General features: G+C 42.4%; 1 protein-coding gene across 1 annotated transcript in view; it reads right to left on the bottom strand.

The window, feature by feature from the left end:
* Nucleotides 1-23,549, bottom strand: part of RNF150 (ring finger protein 150) — a 249,739-nt gene that overhangs the window by 16,777 nt on the left and 209,413 nt on the right. The window contains exon 6 of the mRNA XM_029940745.1: nucleotides 22,751-22,958. Coding sequence (XP_029796605.1) covers nucleotides 22,751-22,958 — 208 coding nt within the window. The remainder of the gene's footprint in view (nucleotides 1-22,750; nucleotides 22,959-23,549) is intronic.

Genomic DNA, 23,549 nt, shown 5'->3' with positions numbered 1-23,549 from the left:
GTAGACACCAGTACATCACCAGACTCCGTGCTGGGTATTTTTCATTTTCATTAGCCCTCCAAAACCAAAGACTTTAAGTTTATCTCTTTTACTACATTTGAATTGTCCCATATACATTGGGTTTAAAAATGGGTTTTGCTACTAAAAACCCAAATAAAAAGAAGGATGTGGCCAATTCCAGCCCTCCTCAAAATGGCAGTTTGCACCCTGCTAACTTGGTCTCTAGTAAGTGCGGTAGGGGCTCTTGAGTGATTTTCTTCTAGGCTCCCACAGTTTCCTTCCCACTGGAAAGAGGTGTGCCCAGAGGTCAGAGAGTAGTGCTGCCTACTACGACCCTCCCCCTTTTCTGAAGAGTGCCTGTAATCCACAATATCTCTGACACCTGATTATAGCAATGCCTTATTTCATTATTCAAAAATCCCACCCATGCATGGTTTTTTCCCCCTCTGAACTAGCGCAGACGATTAGCTCTCTGAGGGCAGGGGTTTATTTTGCATAGACACAGCCAAACCTCTATCCCCAATGCTATACTCATAAAAGAAATAGAATTTTAACCACCTCCATGTATTAAGCAAAAGGAAGACCTTAATAAATCATGTTGGTGTTTTAAAGGCTAAAAACACTGGGGAGAGAGAGACTCCTACTCTTCTTATTTCAGTGCTGTGTGGAGAATATTACACTAGGGCATCAAGCAGGACCACAGAATAAGCTAAGAAAAACAAGATCTAGACCACACAGTATGTAGGGTAAGTGTTTCATTTACTTATATGGGCCAAGAATCTTATTCCTGCTCTTCCCAACCCCTTCATCTTAACAGGTAGTTTCCTAAGAGCAGTTTCTAGTTTCTTTTTTTCTCTTTAATGTTTTCAGAATTATGATCAGCAAGTCTCTAACAAGAGGGGCCCCCTATGTGGAATTCTGTCTCTGCGGCTGGTGTGGGTGAGGGTGTGGCCAAGACAGTCATTCCACCAGAGGCTTGCTAACCTTAAAAAGGAAGAGATGAGAAGAATTCAAAAGGTACCACTTCTAGATGGACCATCACGACCGGGTGAACATATCCCTGATAAACCCAGAATTAGGAAAATGACTTAAAACCCAGAAATTTTCCAATATTAAGGATGGAAAATTGAAGACAGAAGCATTTCATCCTGGTATCTCCGAATACATGTTCAAAAGGCCACATCTCCTGAACAGGCCCATTGGGAGTTCGTGGAATTTAATGTGGGGGTTAAAGCTTGGCATTTCCTGCATCAGCCTAAGAGTGGTCATTCCCCTATCTCTCTGTAAACTAATGGAAGCTACATAAATCCCATAAATAGACAAAGCCTTTAGCAGATCTGGCAAATGAGACCTATTTAGAAGAAAAAAATAGCACTTGGCAAAGTAACTTCTACTTTGTACACATCTGTTTTCCATCCATCAGAATCTAAATTTCTTCAACGGAGGGGCAATTTCATCTTAGTTCAAAACAGGCATTAATAAATATTATACCAAATCACTGACCTCATTGGCAAAGAGGCTTTGTTTAACCGATGAAACTGACTCTTAGGTTAACTCCTGCTGAGGTCTTCTAGATTATTTTCAGAGTACTTTGTGATGTCTCTTCTCCCTACTTATACTTAGTATCTTTTGTGATCCCTTCATGACAGAGAGTCATTTCAATATGTGGCCCATGTACATTCTGAATTTTGATTTTTTTTTAAGGACATGCTACTGCAATTTGGAAAGACTATTGATGCCTATAACAAGTTCTCCTGCCCACTCCCTGCCTTCCCTTTTTTAAACCCCACAGTTGGCCTAAATATTTGTCCAGGACAGAGCTCCTACCTAACCCCCTCTGACTGCTGCGTGCTGTGTTTACCATTTTGCCAGTGTTCCCCAGTCGGCCATAATGAATGGACATTTTGAACTCGTACTTTTGAAGAGTCTGCAAGTGCAAGTACAGACAGTGTTCCAAACAAGAGTGCTCTATCACTGGATGGCTCTTACCATGTCATCCTCAATGCTTATTTTCTTCCTGCTTGCAAATCATTTACATGACTTTGCCACAGAAAAACAGCTGCCTCACACCACTGTCGGAGTCTCTTGTAACACAGGATGCTTTGCCGATAATGGTAAACGATGGTGCAGAGTGGTTAAAAATCCATAAATCTCCAAATCACATAGAACCCACTCATCTGGTGCTGAGCTGGGTTTCCATGGATACCAAGGGCCTGTCTTCAATTTCGAGAACTCACAGGGAGGGCAAACTCCCTCTTCTCCCCCAGGATCTGTAAGCCAGGAAAAAAGCAGCAGGGGTCCTTGAACTAGAATTGTACCTTTGCAGACACTGAAGACCCTGTTCATGAACCCACTAGAGACTAAGCCCCAGGCCACCTTTAATTTTCTGATGAAGATTCTCTTATAAGAGAAAATCTCCTGGAGAAAGGAGTTGTAGGCAGCATGCGAGCTGGTTAAGATTTCTGAGACTGAATATTTCCCCCTCATAACTTTGACTGTCATTCCACCATCAGAGGAGAGTGTATTTTTCTATTTTATGGCTTGCCTTTTTAGAGTTAGGGTTTCCCTAAGAGGAGGATGCATATTTAGGCACAGAGAGGATCTTGGAAGTAGAAGACAAGCATGTCTTAAGAAATTAGCTGTTGACACAATGAGAGCTCAGTCAGGGTTCCGTATGTTCCATTACTATTAATGTTCAACAAGGTAAGAAGATTTAAAAGACTTCCTGCCATTATTACCTCCTTCCAAGCACAGTTGATCCTTGCACAACACAGGGGATAAGTCACTGTCCCCCACGCAGTTGAAAATATGAATCTAACTTTTGACTGGCCCCAAACTTAATCTCACACAGCCTATTATTGACCGGAAGCCTTACCAATAACATAAACCGCTGGTTAATACATATTTTGTGTGTCATATGTATTGTGGGCTATATTCTTACAATAAGGCCAAAGAAATGTTATGAAGAAAACCATAGGGAAAGTTTATTTATTTAAAAAATGTTTTATTTATTTTTGAGAGAGAGACAGAATGTGAGCAGGGGAGGGGCAGGGAGAAAGGGAGGCATAGACTGTGACCTGTCAGCACAGAGCCTGACACGGGACCTGAACCCTCGGACCACGAGATGATGACCTGAGCCGAAGTTGGACATTTAACCGACTGAGCCACCAAAGTGTCCCAGGAAAATATATTTCTAGTAATGTACTGTATTGAAAAATATCTGCATGTAAGTGGACCCATGCATCTCAAACCCAGGTTGTTTAAGGGTAAACTGTACTAAGCTCCCCAAACATATTTTCTACCGTATCTTGGACAAAAGATAATGCCGCTTAGCAGTTACCGACTAATTAGCACTCTGCTGCAGATCTTAGCTGCTATAAATCCAAAGAAACTATAAAATGTAACCTTGTTGCCTTATCCTTTTCAGCAGTTAATTTTATGACACTAAAGACCTCTTTCCTCAATAAAGTTATATAGCTTAAAAAGCAATTGTGATTCTTTCCAAATTCATCTTTGGTCTACTAGATCAAGGACATTCTTTAGTAACTCAGAATTGTTAAAGTATTTTCTCTACAGAGAGCACTTTCTTTTACCAGGAGGCGATTCAAGGGTTATTGCTCATCTTCAAAATGTAAATGAATGCTTGTAACACAATGTGTTGGTCACGTATTAGGTCTATAGTTTTTCATGAGCAAATAAACAGTTATTTTAATAATAAAAAGGCAATGGCCTCTGGCTCATATAGTAATGTTGGCTGCCAGGTGAATCTACATCAAGATCACAAGGTAGGATTACTAAAAACATACCTAGATTTTCTATTGATTTTTATTTGGGATTGGGATCAGTGTCCAGTAGGGGCCAGTAGGGGCCAGTAGGTATGGACAGACATTGTAGGATTTACGGGTAAGGATCCATCCAAGGACCAATCACACAAAATGGCACCAAAGCATCCAGTTGGGAAATTTTCAAGGCTGAGTCAATAAGAAACAGGTGACGCTAGTTGTGTTGAATACGATGTTCCAACTGTGGTGCTCCTGAATAAAAATTAGTATCTGGCTAGTGACAAAATTTAAATGGATCATAGGAATAAGATGTGTGAGTTGCCCCAGGTCTGTTTTCCTCAGGCATGTATTCCAGGGTAGCAGCACAAGTTTTCAAACTCTGATTTAGAAAGAATCACCTAAGAAGCCTGATGATAATTCCACTACTGGGTATTTACCCAAAGAAAATGAAAACACATGAATCTGAAAAGATATATGATACGGGAGCATTATTTACAATAGTCGAGATAAGGAACAAACCTAAGTGTACCTTGATAGACAAATGGATAAGGAAGATGTGGTGACTATATATACCATGGAATATACACAGCCATAAAAAGGATGAGACCGTGCCATTTGTGACAACACAGATGGACCTGGAGGGCATTTTGTTAAGTGAAATAAGTCAGACTGAGAAAGACAAATACCATATGATTTCACTCATATGTGGAATCTGAAAATAACCAAATGAATAAACAAACAAAAAGCAGAGTCAGACCTATAAATACAGAGGGGAGAGGTGAGTTGGGGGGTGGGTAAAATGGGTGAGGGGAGAGGGAGATACAGGCTTCCAGTTACCAGATGGATAAGCCATGGGAGTGAAAGGCACAGCATACGGAGTACAGTCAGTGACGCTGTAATAGAGTTACGTAGTGACAGGTGGTAGCTCCACTTGTGGTGAGCAGAGCATAACGTATAAACGTGTCAACTCACGATGCTGTACACCGGAAACTACTCTAACATTGCAGGCCAACTATCCTCAAAAACAAGAAAAAAGAATGACAGTTCTTAGCCTAACTCTGAAAATTATGATTTTTGTAGATCTGGGGAGGGGGGCAGGAATCCACATTGCAACTGCAGCCCAGGCGGATGTTTAGACCACAGCTGAGAAACTCCAGTGTGTTGGAAGGAGCCTGGGCTTTGGGGAGGGTGATAGAGCTCTCATCAAGCCTGCCATGTACTCAAGGTGTGACTTCTGATGAGGTTTCCTGGATCTGTCTCCACTTCAGCTTCTCATGTCAAAGAGTGATAATGATTGTGAAGGTTACATAAAATACCTTAAAGGTGCAAGGTCCTCAGCACATGACAAATGCTTAATAATGTCTGAGTTCCCTCTATCTCTTCCACTGTAGATGACATTTTTTAATGGTTTTCTGAATCAGACACCTTTCCAAGGAGTTTTGATTAAATTTAATCCCATGAAGTGGATGTTCTCTTTAAACATTTTTTTAAAGTTTATTTATTTGAGAGAGAGAGAGAGAGAGAGAGAGAGCAAGCAGCGGAGGGGGAGAGAGACATACACACAGAATCCAAAGCAGGCTCCAGGCTCTCAGCTGTCAGCACAGAGTGGTTGAATGCACGAACTGGGAGATCATGACCTGAGCCAAAGTCAGCCGCTGAACCGACAGAGCCACCCAGGCGCCCCTGAGGTGGGTGTTCTTATTACTTCCATTTTGTAGGTGAGGAATGGAGGCATTGAGATGTTGAGCAATCTGCTCAAGGCTGGGCTTTGACTGAGGTCTACTCCTGAGAACTTACATTATTTCTGGGGGTATAAATTAGGAACAGGAAACTTGAAAACCTCTCTCTGCTAATAAAGACTCACCCTTCACTCCCCAGCACCTTTACCCTTTGGTCGTGTTCCCTGATGCCTTACCAGCTGAAGATGACACTCGCACTCAGTGTGGACACAGGTACGCACAACTGCAACCTGGCTGTAAAGTGTGTCCTTCTATTCAAGGGTGCAGGTGCTAGGGATACCCTACTGAAATCTAAGGGCTGCTTTACTTGTAGGGGTGCTTTTCCTTCCTCCAGATGTTAGAGAGCCTTTAGGTCTATTAAAGAAACAATGATATATACATTTGTCTGGGAGGCTGTTCCCTCTCTGACAAGCTAAGTTGGAACTACAGTTTCATTTTCAGGAGGAACACACTGACAGTCACAAGTGGAAACCTCAAGTATCCCTGATGAGACGTAGCTAACTACTGTGACATGAAGTTGACGGTACAGATTCACGTGCACAGGTGTACCGGCACGTGCGTGTGCCACATACACACAATGTGTACGTGCGCGTAGGTACTGCCCGAGACACATATGCACACTACATGACATGCGGGCACGGATGTGTGTATATGCGCGTGCGCCCCTGGCCTCCCTTTGTGTGCACACATGCATGCTTCTACATGTGACACTAAACATGTATTACTTTGATTTCCAAAACCAATTTTCTAATTAACTCCTCATTTAAACAACAGCTGCAGGATTATGATGGTATTTTCCTTAAAAAAATTCATCGCATTGTTCCTGTCACACAGCAGGAATTTAAGTGAGGCCAGCACTTTCTTGTGCTGACAGCTCTGATTAAGGCATAAGTCTTTATTTATATAAATGACGTTTGACAGAAATTGTTTTGAATAAACGTTACTCTGTAAGTCTACTTTCTCCCTGCTAGGAACCTTAGTTACCAGGTAGAGTACTAACTTTGTATGTTGTTGCTTGATTAGCACACATACAGTTACCAATAGGTATTATTATTTTTTTTAGGTTTATTTATTTATTTATTTATTTTTAGAGAGAGAGAAATAAAGAGTGGGCAGGGGAAGGGGTAGAGACAGAGAGGGATACAGAGAATCCTAAGCAGGCTCTACACAGAGCCGATGTGGGGCTCGAACTCACGAACCGAGAGATCATGACCAGAGCTGAAACCCAGAGAAGGAAGCTTAACAGACTGAGCCACCCAGGTGCCACCCTCCCCCAAGATAGGTATTATTTTAATGAGACCTAATAGGACAATTCAAAACTGTGATTATCCCTTAGACATTAGTGTCTATGAAGAAAGCACCATTTGCCCTGAAACTGTCCCTAAACTTGTGGTTGCAAAGCTGGGGTGAGCTGCAGGGAACACGCTATGCGCTGGGGGGCTGCCATGACTCAGGTCTAGCCAGTTAACACCATAAGGGAATGAGGCCCAGGATTTCTGCTGCTTCCAACTCTTTCAAGTTGGAAATGCAGATTTATGTGTAAAACCTTGCCACATTGAAATGCTAGCTACTAACTAAAGATTGTCAGACACATTTTCAGGACCAAGAGACTCATCTGCAGGCAAGAGGAGTCATATGTGATGACAGTTTGATACCTCTGCCCACAATAATTCCTGGGAATTCCTAGGCATCTATTCCTTAGTGGTTTAGATGATGAGCCAAGGCCCTAGGGATTTGGTGGTGGTGGTGTGTGAGTGCGTGTGCACAAGGTGGATGTGTGTGTACATGCGTGCAGGTGTGTGTGTGTGCAGGAAACCCTGCTTGATCCCCTCCCTGGTGTGTGCTCTGTGGGAAGCCTCTGCAGGGAGGAGGGTGGCCGCCCTGGCACAGTGACTGAGGTGGAATGTGACCTGGCTGAGCATACCACAGAAGGGGAGGAGAACGTGGCTAACTCACTTAGCCACAATGTTTTCTTCTCTCCAGAAGTTTCCCTGCAAATTTCCCCCAGAGGGAGGCAGCACAGTGAGGCCCACCCCAGAAAAAGCCAGTGAGTTAGAGATTTCTGGATTTTAAAGGTTGTCCAGTGGGTTTTCTATGTGGGGGTGTGGCACCCACTTGCTGAAACCTCCAGGCTTATAGAATGGGTACTTTCAAAATTTTTGTTCTAAGCTGTTCCCTGACTTAGCAAATCTGAAATTACTAGTTTATCCACAGATCATTCATCTGCATGTCTGTATGTTTAAGATACTCTCTAAGGTTATTTTTAGGGCTGCAGGCTGTTGAATACAATACACAGCCGTGTGCAGAAGGACATAATTATGACTTTCTCAGAACTGACACTAATGGAGTGTTGATTGATTGATGGGCTGCCCGGTGATGATCCTGATAACCTGAGTGGTTTCTCTACAAATGGTGCTAGGAGGGCAGTCATTATTTCACATGAGATCATGGTAACAGAGACTGCAGTCTAGAACTCAGGAGCACTCAGATGATCAATTAGCAAAATGGAGAGCTACAAGCGAGCATACAGTTCTGGCTCCAGACGTAAAGTAATTCTGGTAATTGCAGAAGAGCAAGGTAATGTCAGTTGTCATCCCCACGGGCACCTGGTGTAGGCCACAACCTAGAGCCATCAGGCCTTGGAGGCTATCTCACAAAGGTGCTTTGCGGATATTTTTATAATATTAAGACATTGCACTTGCAGCAACAGGTTCTTGCGATGTGTCTGTCCAATGTGTGTTCTCGTGGAGAAGTGGTGTGCAGTGGGGAGAGGTAGCATTTGTGACTCACTGACCACCAGGCGCCGGATGAGCAGTTGATACACATTGGTTCATTTCACCCTCACAAGAAACCCGTGGGGTGGGTTTTATTTGTATAATTTTAAAGATGAGGAAACGGAGGCCCAGGGATGTCACAGGAGTTTGCCACAGCGGCCCCACTTCAGTGGGCAGCCAGGATTTGAGACCACTGAGCCTAATGCCAAAGTCATCTGGTCTCCCCGAGCCTGTATTGTCCCTCAGTAGGGTTCCCTTCCCTCATCGTGGGTCAATCTAAAATAGTAAGAGTAGTGCCGATGGTATCAAACAAAAAGTGAAACAGTTCCTTTCAGTTGCACTGGTTTCTGGGCATTTGGTTTTGTGTCATTTCCAGGGCGTCCACAGAAAGTACTGCACAGGCAGCCCCTGGAGACTTTCTCCATCACACTTCCCTTTCCTGCTGTTTCTGCCTCTTCATCTCTCTGCTGCCTTTAATCGCCATTTCTGCTGTGTAGTCCCATGTCAATAATGATAAATAATAAATCATCAATCCATTTCCATGAGGCATTAGTCTCCCTCCTTCCTCGTGGTGGGGGACCAGTTTAGCATTTGTGCCTCTGTCTCAGGGGGTAGGGTCACAGAGTCATCCTGGAGGAATGAGCTAGAGGGAGGCTCAGTGCCTGGGTCCAGCCTGAAGATCTTTGGAGGAATATACATAATTTCTTTTTGTTAGCACACACAATATAAAAGTATATCACAATGCAGTCTCCTGACCATTGCTATTGTTGATTCTTTACAATTCTTCTGCATATTCATTCATTCCTTCATCTAATGCTTGTTAAATTTAACTTTATGCCAGAAACCGTGCTGGACTTTGGAACTGAGGATCAAAAGCCACACTGCAAACCCTTCCTATAAATTCAGTGGGGGTAGCAGATGCTTTCTTAGGAAACGGTAACAGAGAGAACTGTTTGGAAGAAGAGAATTCTAAAACAAGCACCACATTCTGCTTGGCGTAGCAGAGAAGGCATCTCAGAGAATACAGAGGATGAGGTGTTCCTGAGGATACACAGGACTCGGCAGGTGAGGGAGAAGCATGGGGGCAGCGTGTCTGGAACGATGAGCGGCTTGGAAATGCTCTGTGTAAAGTATCAGGTGGGAGAGGTTAAAGACCAGAAAGAGGTGTGCTGCTGCCAAATGCTTAATGATTTGTTTAGATTAGCCAGCTGGAGACTTTAACCCAGAGGTGATAAAAACATTTACAGCTAAACAGTGACAAGATCAGATTTCTGTAGATGACGATCCAGGAAGCAGGAGGAGGACACACTGGTGGATGCTGAGACCAGAAACAACAGGGAGTGAAATGGCAGCCAGGGAGAAAATCAAGGTAAAAGACAATAAGGTCTTGAGTCACAGTAGTGGCAGAGGGAAATGGCAGAGGGAGGTATGTAAAAAGACTGAACATCTGGTGATTGTCTCACTACAGAGGGAAACAGAGTGGAAAGAATATAGGTAATCCCAACTTACCGGCTTGAGCACTAGGAAGTAATGTCATTGTAAAAACTGTAGTCATCAATTTGTATGATAAACCTATATACCCATATAGTGCAGATATAACACAAATGTAGCATGCAAAGAGAAAACACTCTTAAAAGTTTGGTTCCATACACATTAGCTGAAGCAGAGTATGCTATTCAAGGCCATAGTTTTCACTGTGGTAAAAAAATGCATTTGTGGTAGGGGGGTGCTAACATAAAGTGTATGTGGAATTAGTGATTTTAGTCTTCAAGTGTATGTCAATAGACCCTTTTTGTTTTTCCTTACTCTTAAATTTAAATTTAATTTTTATTTATTTAAAAAAAGTTTTTTTTATGTTTATTTATTTTTGAGAGAGAGAGAGAGAGAGACAGACAGACAGACAGACAGAGCAGAGGGAGGAGGGGCAGAGAGAGAGGGAGACAGAATCTGAAGCAGGCTCCAGGCTCTGAGCTATCAGCACAGAGCCCGACGTGGGGCTCGAACTCACAAAATGGGAGATCATGATCTGAGCCGAAGTCGGACGCTTAACCAATTAAGCCATCCAAGCGCCCCTAAATTTATTTTTTAAATCTTTTTTTTTCATTCCAAGAACATAGTTTAACAAGACGAATAGCACTTTTATCTTTTAATCATTCTCTGGGAATTGTCAGTCTGTTATATTTTTTAGTATCTGGGAGTTCTTCTCTTTCTCTGAAAATTCCTATTTTTCACAATATCTGTTTCAACAGTATCTTGCAATAGTATCTCCTCTGTGAGGACACAAATGATAGCTTACAGAATTCTGTGCTCTGAGTTATCTTGGTTTCCCTGGAATTTCTTTTTGTTTTTACTTGTTGTGGTCTCTTAGATTCTCATGACTGTCTAGCCATCCGTGCTCTCCATTCATACTCACCAAGGAGGCACTCGGACTGACCGTGTATGGATGGGCTTGCCAATGGCGAAGGGACCTTATTATGGGGCTAAGACCATCAGCAGGTGATTCAGGATGGGGGAGCCAATTTGGGGACCTAATGTTCTTTACATAGTCTGTCACCAGATCTTCTTTTGAGCACCACTCCTTACCCCGGTCTTCCTGGGCATCTGGTGCGCTACACCTTGAGGCTCCCCGGGGCTCTGAGTACTCAACCGCTTGTTTCTTATCAGCGTCATCCTTAGGAGGCACTTAAATTTCATCTTTCTCCACTTTGCTAAGTGAATTTTCACTCACTTGCCACCCAGAATTTGTTGACCTATTGTCTGTTGTAATCTTTTCTCCATTCTTAGTGTCCATGTAGGCTTATATCTTTTGTAAACCCTCTGCTGGGACTTTATTAGGTCACAGAGATAAACCTGTGGGTTCAATCTTCCATGTGTAGCCAGAGATCTTGGGTTGATTCCAGATGGTTCCTTGACCAACATCAGTCCTGATGCCCTTGAGATTTCAACCAATGGGCGTGCTTTAACTTGATTTTTAACTGTGTATTATTAGTTTGGAACAAGGGGGCTTTCCTGGCATTTCTCTGCAATGAACCAGTGTAACTCTATGGTTCAGTATCAGAAAGACAATGTGGCCAGGGCAGGGACTCGATTTAGCTCCTCTGTTTCAGTTTTTCCTTCTGGGATAGCTATTACTGCTTGCTTCTGCTGCACAGGAATGTTATGGAGGCAGAAAAGGATACTGTGGGTCAATTATGCTTTGAGACCTGAGGAAGAATGGCCAATCACTGAATTAAAGGAGTTCCTTTCTGTCAGGAGAGAGCAGGCCTCAACTCCTTGAAAGAGGAAATTAACACTTTTTACTCTTATTGCTTGAATAACAGATTAACATTAGTGATTAAATTCAGGGTTCTTTACAAAACATTTTTCTGCCTCATAATTTCACACAAATGGGGAGATTTAATGTTTAGCATTCAACTTGTTAACCAAGGAAACGAAATCCTTAATAAAAATACCTGGGACTTAAATGTTTTAGTGACAAATAAAAGAGAGTCAAGTTCTAAAATATTTAAATGAACTGGAGGGATTCTTAGGCGATTATCAGTTATTTCCTTTAAGATTAGATGGTGGATACACGGACGGAGCCACACGGTATAGCGAACCCAGGAATGGAGGTCCATGGAGGGAGATTATCTTCCTCAGTTTGGAGCCAACAACTCTGAAGGTGGCACTTGTGTCCCAGCATGCTCACTTGTTTGTGAAGTGGAAGTCATACCACTTCTAAAGGATGTCACAGGGCTTTTTTTTTTTTTTTTTTTACTACTTCCCTGAGAAGAGAAAATGATACAATATATGTGGTATCTACTGTAAAAATAAAAAGCATTATAAATATGCAAAAATCAAACATATAGTGGCTGGAATTAAACAGCAAACTGGATATTCATATGCATGTAAATATAGAAATATAGATTTCACATCAACACCTATCTGTTGAAGAAACACATGTGTCTTTCCAAGTATTGCTTCTCACTGCCTAGCATCAACACTAAAGCAGAACAAAGAGTTGTTCCGCATAATAGTTTGGTTTATGTGACATGCCATCATAACTATCATCTTAACATCACCACAAAAGGCTGTTAAAGAACCAGGTGAGTAGTGCTTAAGAGCTTCTGTGAGCAGACAGTTGTCACGTCCTGAGTCCAGCGGCTTCCTGGGGACACCTGGGCTCCAGCACTGTTGTTCCAGCCTTCTGCACCCACTGATTCCCCAACCGCTCATTTGATTCCAAGATGGGGAGATGCTCCACCTCATAAGACCCTCCTACAGTGTCAGGAGATGTGGTAGAGGAGAGAGAGCTAGGGGGGCACAATTCCTTGCTAGTTGGCTTAGCGCTGCTGGAAGGAGAAGGTAGTCAGAAGAGCTTGTAAGTAAGAAAGCAAGATCCTGATTGAGCTTTTCCTAGTGAGACTTGGAAGGAGTCTAACGTCAATCACAGAGTTATGGAACTGGAAAGGATCCCAGCAATCGTCTGCTAGTACAAGTACATTTCCTCAATTGTCAATGAAAGTGCTGAGAGAATAAGTGACTTGCCCAAGGTCACACAGCTAACTGGAGGCCAAATCAGGACTAATATCCAAATTTCCTTCCTCAAGTTAGTGATGTTTCCTATATATCATCCTACCTCAAGTAGCTCCAGTCATGTCCTGAAAATTACTTTTCTTTTTCCCCCTGAACCACTAAATTTCGTTTCTGAAATATTTTGATTTACAGAACTCTGAGACTCTGAATTTTCAGAGCCAATTCTTATGTCATCCAAAAGGCATTTTCAGCTGTTCCTTCTTTCCTAATCTCTGAATAATGGAATTTCCTCATGATATGCTTTAGAATTGAAATGCAAAGAGAAATGTTTTTATTTGCCCTTCATGCTACTCAAATGTTGAAAAAGTGCTGACCTATCAATTGTTTCCTGCTGTCAGCTGCCACCTCTTGCTGAGACCCATGTTCAGTGCGACAATGTCTGGCAAAATGCAGGTCTGCCCAACAGCCCTTTCCCCGGTGCACTCTTGGAACAGCCGTTAAGCCGCGACACTTACGCAAAGCCAGACAGCCTTGGGAGAAATTAATCAAACTGGAAGTGGTGTTCTCAGTGCGTAACTTAGAAGATCTGAGGCAATCTCCCAGAAATGGATGGATTTGGTCTGCTGGCTGAGTTACTTCATTTCAAGAAGACAAGCTTCTTCTGAGTGGATGGTGTGTGTCATGCCTAGGCTGAGTGCTCCAAGGGGCACTACATCTGTGGTCTACATTGATTAATTCTCTCACAGGCTGTTTGTAAACCTATAGGTCCTCAAAGCTCCCTGTCAGAGGCATCAGATGCACAAGACAGAAAAACCCTGGGAACCTGGCCCTGATTGGCGAATGTGTTTAATCAAGGAGAAATGTTATCGTGGAAAATCTGGTGGCCTGTGGACTGGACAGTTGCCATGCGGGTCACTTGGTGATCAAGGCTTGCATTTATCACAAAGATCTTTCCTCTTTAGAACAGCTGTCTCTCTGCTGAAGCTGTTGTTGAGCTGGCGAGCCACACGATTCAGAAACATGGGGGTGATGTTGTTCAGGGCCCTGGCACATGATGAGACGTGGCAATGACTGTGGGGAGCAGCATTACAACCTGCAAATGCTTTATTCTGTACAGAAGTAGTCCATTGTGGCTTACCTATTTCCTGAAGGAGAGATGACAGTAGGTCTAAACTCCTAAATGGTTGGCTGATTCTGCTGTCTCCCACAATGGAATATCCTCATAAATCAAAGCAATCATCTTTCCAGGGCTAATGTGAATCTTATGGGCACTAAGGGAGATCATCTTCATTGCTGATTCCAGCCGCATCTTCATCCATAGTCAAAGGTAGTTTCTTTGCCATTTCAGGCTTTGATGCAAGTCAGAAAAGCAGACTTGGCTACTCACTCTTGTCCTCCCTCATAAACACTGGAATACTTGAGCTAGATGTGTTTATTTCTGGATGCACCAGTATATTTTTCAGTCACATAAAACCTGGAAATTGCTGCCTTGCAAATATAGCAGAGTGTAGTTGCACATTTGAAACAGAAATGTGGTGCTCATGCCAACCCTCCCTTTTTCTCTCAGTTGTCTTGACTCAGAGGTTCAAACCTGGGTTCCCTGGAAAAGTCCTGAATGTACATGCTGTCTTGTTTCCAAGTTCAAGCTGTGTCAGAGCCAGGGGCTAGGGGCATTGACAAATTCTGAAAATGGATATCCCGAGCGCTTCATCAACTACTCCCTAAATAGTAAACAAAGAATTAAAAACAATGAATGAAGGTAACTTCTGGCCTAATTTTAAGAGAATATATCTTTAGGAATGAAGAACCCTCAGAGAGGTTGATTCTGAGTTCGTCAAATCAGAGAAAGTGAATCATTCTGGAGACTCCACATGAGTCTCTGAATGAACTTTTTGGAAGTTTTCTTTTCCATAATTAAGATGGAGTATGTGTCCCTGGAGAGGTCCTGGTGTTTGCAGTGGTAGCAGCAAATGGCTTTTTCCCTACCAATGGCTCTTCTTTTTTTCCTGGACTGCAGTTTCAGCTGAGCTTTAGCAAATTATTTTTGTCTCATGAATGCATTTTGAAGAGTCTGAGCATATTTTTCCCCAAGAAGGCTGACCTCTCTCTAGGTTCTGTCTTTTAAAAATGTTTTAAAAATGTTTATTCATTAAAGAGAAAGAGAGAGAGACAGTAGGAGTGGGGGAGGGGCAGAAGGAGAGGGAGACACAAAATCTGAAGCAGGCTCCAGGCTCTGAGCTGTCAGCACAGAGCCCGACACAGGGCTTGAATGCACACACCACAAGATCATGACCTGAGCTGAAGTTGGATGCTTAACTGACTGAGCCACCCAGGCGCCCCTTTAAAACTTTTTAAAAAATATTTATTCATTTGGGGGGGTTGGAGGGGGGGGAGAGAGAGAGAGAGAGAGAGAGAGAGAGAGAGAGAGAGAGAGAGAGAGAAAGAGAGGGAGAGACTGCCTAGGTTCTTCCAAAAGAGACCACTGTTTAGTACCCTTTGAGCTAAGAAGGTGGTCCTCCAGTGAAGATCACCAGGACGTTTGGGAACTAATTCACGTGCACTGTCCTGGGACTCTTCCTGCCTGTTTCTACTGAAGAGGTGCGGATGGCAAAGATGCCAAACAGACTTCTTCCACCTCTGCCCACCCCTTTGCTCCCCAACCCGCTGCTGGATGTACAATGGACAGGAAGGGGAATCTGTTCTAGAATTTTTAATTAATTATTTTTAAATTTATATCCAAGTTAGTTAGCATATAGTGCAAAAATGATTTCAGGAGTAGTTTCCTTAATGCTTCTTACCCATTTAGTCCACCCCCCCCTCCCACAACCCTTCCAGCAGCCCATTGTTTGTTCTCTATATTTAGGAGTCCCTTATGTTTTGTCCCCCTCCCTGTTTTTATATTATTTTGGCTTCCCTTCCCTTATGTTCATCTGTTTTGTATCTTAAAATCCCTCATATGAGTGAAGGCATATGATATTTGTCTTTCTCTGACTGACTAACTTCACTTAGCATAATAGCCTCCAGTTCTATTCATGTAGTTGCAAATGGCAAGATTTCATTCTTTTTGATCGGGAATAAAACTCCATTGTGTGTGTGTATATACATATATATACACAATGGAGTATTATATATATTATACACACACACACACACACACACACACACACACACACACACATCACATCTTCTTTATCCATTCATCCATCCATGGACATTTGGGCTCTTTTTGGCTGTTGTCGCTAGCACTGCTATAATCATTGGGGTGCATGTGTCCCTTCGAAACAGCACTCCTGCATCCCTTGGATAAATACCTAGTAGTGCAATTGCTGGGTTGCAGGGTAGTTCTATTTTTAATTTTTTGAGGAACCTCCATACTATTTTCCAGAGTAGCTGTGCCAGTTTGAATTCCCACCAGCAGTGCAAAAGAGATCCTCTTTCTCCATACCCTCACCAACATCTGTTGTTGCTTGAGTTGTTAATGTTAGCCATTCTGATGGGTGTGAGGTGGTATCTCATTATGGTTTTGATTTGTATTTCCCTGATGATGAGTGATGTTGAGCATTTTTTCATGTGTCAGTTGACCATCTGGTTGTCTCTTTTGGGGAAGTGTCTATTCATGTTTTTTGCCCATTTCTTCACTGGATTATTTGTTTTTTTGGAGGTGGAGTTTGATAAGATCTTTATAGATTTGTGGATACTAACCCTTTATCTGATATGCCATTTCTTTCCCATTCTATTGGTTGCCTTTTAGATTTGCTCTTTATTTCCTTCCTTGTGCAGAAGCTTTTTATTTTGATATGGTCTCAATAGTTCATTTTTGCTTTTGTTTTCCTTGCCTCCAGAGACGTGGTGAATAAGAAGTTGCTGTGGCGGAGTTCAGGGGGGTTTTTGCCTGCTTTCTCCTCTAGGATTTTGATGGCTTCCTGTCTTATGTTTAGGTCTTCCATCCATTTTGAGTTTATTTTTTGTATGGTGTAAGAAAATGGTCCATATCCATTTTTCTGCATGTTGCTGTCCAGTGTTCCCAACACCACTTGCTGAAAAGTCCATCTTTATTCCATTGGATATTCTTTCCTGTTTGTCAAAGATTAGCTGGCCATATGTTTGTGGGTCCATTTCTGGGTTCTCTATTCTGTTCCACTGATCTGGGTTTTCTATTCTGTTCCATTTCTGGGTTCTCTATGTCTGTTTTTGTACCAGTGCCATATTGTCTTCATGATTACAGCTTTGTAATAGAGCTTCAAGTCTGGGGTTATGATGCCTCCAGCTTTGGTTTTCTTTTTCAAGACTGCTTTGGCTATTCAGGGTCTTTTCTGGTCCCATACAGATTTTAGGACTGTTTGTTCTAGCTCGTGAAGAATGCTGGTGTTATTTTGACAGGGATTGCTGAACCTATTCTATGATTCTTGACCCCATCACCCACTTTAAGATAATAAAGAGAGAAGGAGAGGAAGGTAAAGAACCTGTAAAGAGACTGTCTGAGGAGAGAGTATTGTCGTTCTGAATACTACTACTCTAGCAAAAGGGGCGGGGAAGGGCTACCTCCCATCCCCAAGCCCAGTGAGGGGTTACTATAAGGGAGCCCCGGAGGGGATTCTGAAATATGTTCTTGTAGGTAGGACTCAAAGAGAACTGGCTTAAGCCTCGGAGAAGCTAAAGAAGACTGTGGACTCGGGTCTCTTTCCTGCTTGGAGTGTAGACAGAGGAGGTGAATGGCTTGCATGAGGTCAGAGGTCAGACACAGCTGTTGGTCTGAAGAGCACTGTCAGGGCAGGTGATGTATGAGTGTCCCAGAGGTGACCCCACGGGAGAAAGAACAGGACTGGGCTCCACTTGGGTCCTAGCTGAAATGGCCTGGGGGGCAAGGGCACTTCAGGAGACCAAGGCTGCAAACAGACCACTGGACTCACAGGGGTTACGGGGAGGCTTGAGAGTTAGCAAGAGGTCCCCCTGTCTGAGTTATGGCACTTACAAGGAAAAGGGCCCTGCACAAAAATCTGTCCATAGCTGGGACCTTAAGGAACTTCTAGAACTGTCAGTGACCTAAGAGCAAGCAGAAAATTCTTAGGCCTGCTGGAGTTTTCATCCAGGGTAAGAGAATAGCATATGAAATGGCAGTGAAGCAAAAATAAAGATGCATTTTAAACACATCACAAATCATGTTTGCTGAATACATTAGATACACTCTGTTTACCCTAAGGATCGGAGTTGATAGAAAGTTAGCAGAGGAAGTTTCCCAGAGGAATCCCAAACCACAGTTCATTTCAAGTAGCTGGGTACATAATAATTCATGTGAAGTACATAATAATTCATGCTTCCTTCTGTGACATTGGAAGACCAGGTGTCCTGGCCAAATATATTCTGGCATGTGCTCAGAAGGTACAGGGGCAGCTTTGGGAGGTGTTGATTTTGTCCATCTTCATGACTCTTTCTAGCTCCCAGTTCCCACCACCCCTCCCACCCTCCACGTTTCACCCCTGGGGCTGAATGCTGGCTTTTTCTAGTTGGAGTTAGGAGGAGTGGCAAGTGGGTCATGACCCAGAGTGCTAGAGGGCTTGTGTAGTGCTGTGATTCAATAAGGGAAATGGACGGCTTCTTTGAAAACTAAGGGAAGGTTTCAGACCCTCCTGAGAAGATGGGGAGTGGCCCTGCACGTTTCTGCAGAGGAGTAATAGAATCTTCTCCTTCTGGGTCTCGCTCCTCTCTCAAGTCTGCAAACACATAGAGCTGGTTGTTCAGCTGTGTTTTCCTTTGATCGTCAGGAGCTTTTTTTCCTTGCTGAAGCAAATCCCAAAACCTGGAGCCTGGGCCTGGGGAGTCAGAAGGCAACGTCTGTTTTGGATGCAGATAAGACTGGTGAGTGACATTGGAGCATTCATAAAATGTCCCCTTGCACTAAGGTGCAGGAGAAACACTGTGATTGGGACTGCCATGTGAGTTATAAAAGGCAGAACGTTAGAAACATTCAAGATCAGGCACACGGGACCATCTTCCTCCCAAATGTCAGACCTGCAAGGAGTCTGGGTTTCCTTTGCTGTCTAAATGCTTCTCTTTTGTTCCTTTCCTGAGAACTAGAGATGATCCTTTAATGCCAGATTTTTCCATCTTCATGCTAAAGGCAATCTGTTCTATGCCTTCCCCACCTTAAGTGCTGAAATGACTTTTACATGCATTTGATGGACCACACACCAATGCTATTTGCCAGAAAGGAAGGACAGAGGTAGGGATGAGGATGCAAATAGGAACGACACACATTTTGACCTTTCCAAGATTCAGCAAGATGGAGAAAAGCAATACATAAATGAGAAGGGCACGAGCAACAGTGTTTATTTTCTCCCCTTGTTCATACTCTGAGCATAGCGTAGCCAAGCATGGGGGGCTCGAACTAAAGGCTCCTTTGAGTTCCACCTCCACCTGCTGCTAGTTAGGACCCTGGGTCGGTTCCTTTAATCTCTCTGTGCCACCATTTCTGCATCAGTAAAATGACAATAAAAATAATATTTACTACATAGGATTGTTGTTTACATAAAGGGCTTAAAAGGGTGCCTGGCACACAGGTGGTGTGATGTGTTTGTTAGCTTCTGTTATTTCCTCATCTTCTAGTAATTTCCTGGGTTGTAGAGACGTGAGATGGGAAAGGATGATGTGAAGAAAAGCTAGGTCCAAGCTCCACTGGATTATTTATTTGTAATTTGCAACCACACTTATTTCTCCATCCACATTATTTTTAGGCAGCATTAGGGTTGGTTATAACATGGTTGATGAGAACTTGAATCTTTTCACTTGTTTATCCATACATTTCTGTTTGTTCATTTATGGATTATTTGTTTGAGTTAGGGCACTAAACAATTTTAAAACTTGTATACAGCACAAGACTTTCTTCTTAAGGAATCCACAGCTGGTTGTGATATAAATGATTAATACCTAACCAGAATGACTATGTTTGGCATATTCTGTTAAATCCCAATAAAGAAAACTAAACAGAAATAAATGGTCTCCCAAAACTATTTTGAGAATAAACTCAGTTTCTATACTCTGAGACTGAGACCTCTAGCTGTATTCATGCATATCAACCATCCAGTCTTCCGACCACACGTGTGGTCTTGGACCTTTTTTTCCCCTCACATTTACCAGTATCTTGCTTTGAAATGACCTGGCATTTTTCCTTCTGTTGTGAACAGGAGCTTCCTGCTTCTGTACATCTACTGAAGGCCTGTTATGACCCAAACACTTTGAGTCTCTTTTAGGATAAAACAGTTTAGGGATTATTAATTATGTGGTTACAGACCATGATTCTGTATTTCATTTTTGGATGTATTTTAGCCCACAAACTATGCCTTCTCATTTGTCATCTGGGCTTTATGGAGATGTATGAAGTATGTATCCACTTATAAAAACAAGGAATCTTACAGATGACACATTTTTTCTTAAAAATGCAATAGTATTTTATGGCAAGAAAAATGATCCATTTTTGATTTGATGGTACTTCTTTTTTTTAATGTTTATTTATGTGTGTATTTATTTATTTTTATTTATTTAAAAATTTTTTTTAATGTTTTAATTTATTTTTGATACAGAGAGAGACAGAGCATAGAGGGGGAGGGTCAGAGAGAGAAGGAGACACAGAACTGGAAGCAGGCTCCAGGCTCTGAGCTAGCTGCCAGCACAGAGCCGGACGTGGGGCTCGGACCCACAAATGTGAGATCTGACCTGAGCTGAAGTCAGAGGCTTAACCGACTGAGCCACCCAGGCGCCCCAATGTACGTATTTATTTATTTAGAGAGAGAGAAGGGAAGGAGCAGAGAGAGAGGGAAAGAGAGAATCCCAAGCAGGCTCCACATTCAATGTGCAGCCTGACAGAGGGTTCAATCACATGATCATGAATGAGATCATGACCTGAGCCAAACTCAAGAGTCAGATGCTTAATTGACTGAGCCACCAGGCGCCCCTTGATTTGGTTCTTCTTATGGGCTTGAGAAAAGCTCATGCCTTCCATGTTTTTGAACTGCTAGCAAAATTTTATCAGGCTTTCCAATATAGTTCACCTAGACAATGAACAGTGAAATGTTCGATGGTAATCCAAGAAGTAAATGGAAAAATTATGGACCAATCTTGTACTCTGAAAAGGGAACTTACTGTTTGACCCACTTACTCTTCTGGGCCACAATTAAAAATGAGAAGTTTATCAGAGTAAAGCTTAAATTACTTTTAAGGTTCGTCTATCCCTAAGCGACTAGCGTTCCAGATCTGTGCTCTTCAGTAGAGTAACCGCCTAGCCATATGTGGCTCCCAAGCCCTGGAAATGTGGCTGGTTCAAACTGAGATGTGCTGTAAATTTAAAATACCCACCAGACTTTGAGGAGTTAATACAAAAGAAAGAATGTAAAATATTCTGAGTATTTTGGGTTAAATAAAATACATGATTAAAATGAACTTAACCTATTTTTCTACCATGACTATAGAACATTTGAAATTACATATGTGACTTACATTATTTTAATATGAGACAACACCTCCCTAGACCTTCAAAGCAAAGGGATTGTTAATTTGTCTTTAAGGAGTTGTAGTGTTTCATGATCATTGTTTCAACATTAAGGTCGTTATGCCTCTAAAAGTCAGATTTTCAAAGTTAAAATTCTTATCTACATAGAAGTAATAAATTGTGCATGGACAGATATTTGCCACCAAGTTCCTCTTGAAATTACTTTCCACTGAGGTCCTCTGGAAGTTCTAGATTTACAATGCTCAACATTCAACCCCTATGGTACTGTGTCAACTGTATCATAAAAGGCTATCAGGAAATACACCAACATGTTAAAAGTGATTATTTCTAGGTGGCGTACTGAGCGATTTTTTCATTCTTTTTTATTATTTTCATGTTTCAATCTTTCAGCAAGGTCTAAATTAATTTCATCATCAGAAAAATGCATCTCTTTACATTTCAGCATGAATGATTTTATAAATTCTACAAATATCACAAATATGTAAAAAAAAAAAAAGCCTAACTTAAAAGGAAATATCCCAAGAGGCTTTAATCTACTTTTCTCCATTTCCAATTTTTCTATAGCAAATAGGTTACTTCTATCAAGAGAGATAATACACCTTACTTTAAAATTTCAACATCCACCCACCCTTTAAACCTTGAACCAACGTCAATTTGCATGCTGATTTTCTTAGAACTCCTGAAGCTTTTATCTCTGCTGTATAAGACTGTTGAGTAGATACTTTAGGTTTTAGCTTCGATCTTGATGCTAACACAGCCCTTTAATATTTTTACGACTACCATAAAATAGAACGGTAGTTAGAGTATATGCAGAAGACTGGGAAGGAATCCCAAAGATTGCTTAATATGCCACTGTGTTTGGGGAACTAGGTTGTACTGTAAAGGCAGCCATCTACAGTCATGTCATTTACATCTGCATCCTGCAGCAACGGGAGAGGGCAGCCCACCGCATGGGCCCAGCCCGGCTCATACAGCCACTCCGGAGGGCGCGTGCTCTCTCTCTCCCTCTCTCTCTGTCTCTCTGTCTCTCTCTCTCTCTCACACACACACACACACACACACACACACACCCAGTGAGAAGGGTTGTACCCTATCCGGTACTGCTAAGCATCTCCTGCAGCTGCTTTTCTCACCACTCTGAGACCAGAGCCACCACCCTGCCCACGTCAGGGACCACGGGGCTAGGACACGCAGTGATTTCATGAGTGCACAGCTGTCCGTGTTCGGGCAGGCCAGAGGAACGGCCAGGTCTGCTGTCCGCCCTGTTGGCTTTGGAAAGCACGGGGCTTCTAAAGGCCTATCAGGTATGACTGTTCAGCCTGGAAATATTATACTGTTTTGTTTTGTTTTTCCCTCTCGAGGAAAAGTGTCTTTTTCTAATTCGCGTGTGGCCACAGCCCTGTGGACTATGGTGCTTCGGAGTGGAGTAGGACTTACTGTTAGTGGTAAAGATGACTTCTTCTTGCGGGGTGGGATCTGTATCCGGGACCACCTGCAAGGCTCCCACCGTCCGGACAGCAGGGTCCAAAGTGACGGAACTTTCGTTTACAGTCGTGTCACTCGCGCCGGTGATCTGGTTGGTGGGTGGGCCTCCTAGAGACCCCTCGAAGTCGGTGGGCAAGTCGTCCATGCAGTCAGCGTTGGGCTGATAACAAGGAGAAAAGGATCTCTCCTTAGTGTTTGTCATCAAGTTAGAGATGAAATGTTTACAGCCTAAATATTTTGTCTCAGTGGAAAACCAAGTTTTTTTTTTTTACTATTTTCCTCCTGAATCATGTAAAAAAGATATTCTGCTATAGTTTCTGTAATTGACATGAAAATACCTTCCAAAATTTCCTTTCCAAAGTTTCTATTTTGATCTACATACAATGTTTTAATTCCGGGAGATGCAATATTCATACATTAATAGAATACTTGACAAGAGGGATATAATATTTATTTATAATGATAACCTTTCCTTGTATATAGTGTTTACTCCTCATATAGGAAGCAGGTGACAGCTGATAATCACCCCCAAAGACCCATGTATTCTTGATGTATTCTTGATAAATGCACCGATGACAGGTGAGTAGGGAGGGGGCGCAGAATCTGACTCATGGTGAACTGTTTAATAGAGATACCCACAAAAGCACAGGGTGAGGCTATTTTTGTTATGGTGGGGGTTAAACATAAGGCAAACCAGCTGTAAAAAATACCCTATTCACTTAACATGCGAATCAATCATATGTTGGTCAAA

This window comes from Suricata suricatta, chromosome 1 (genome assembly GCF_006229205.1).
Source record: "Suricata suricatta isolate VVHF042 chromosome 1, meerkat_22Aug2017_6uvM2_HiC, whole genome shotgun sequence".
NCBI lineage: Eukaryota > Metazoa > Chordata > Mammalia > Carnivora > Herpestidae > Suricata > Suricata suricatta.
This window is presented reverse-complemented; position numbering and strand designations above follow the sequence as displayed.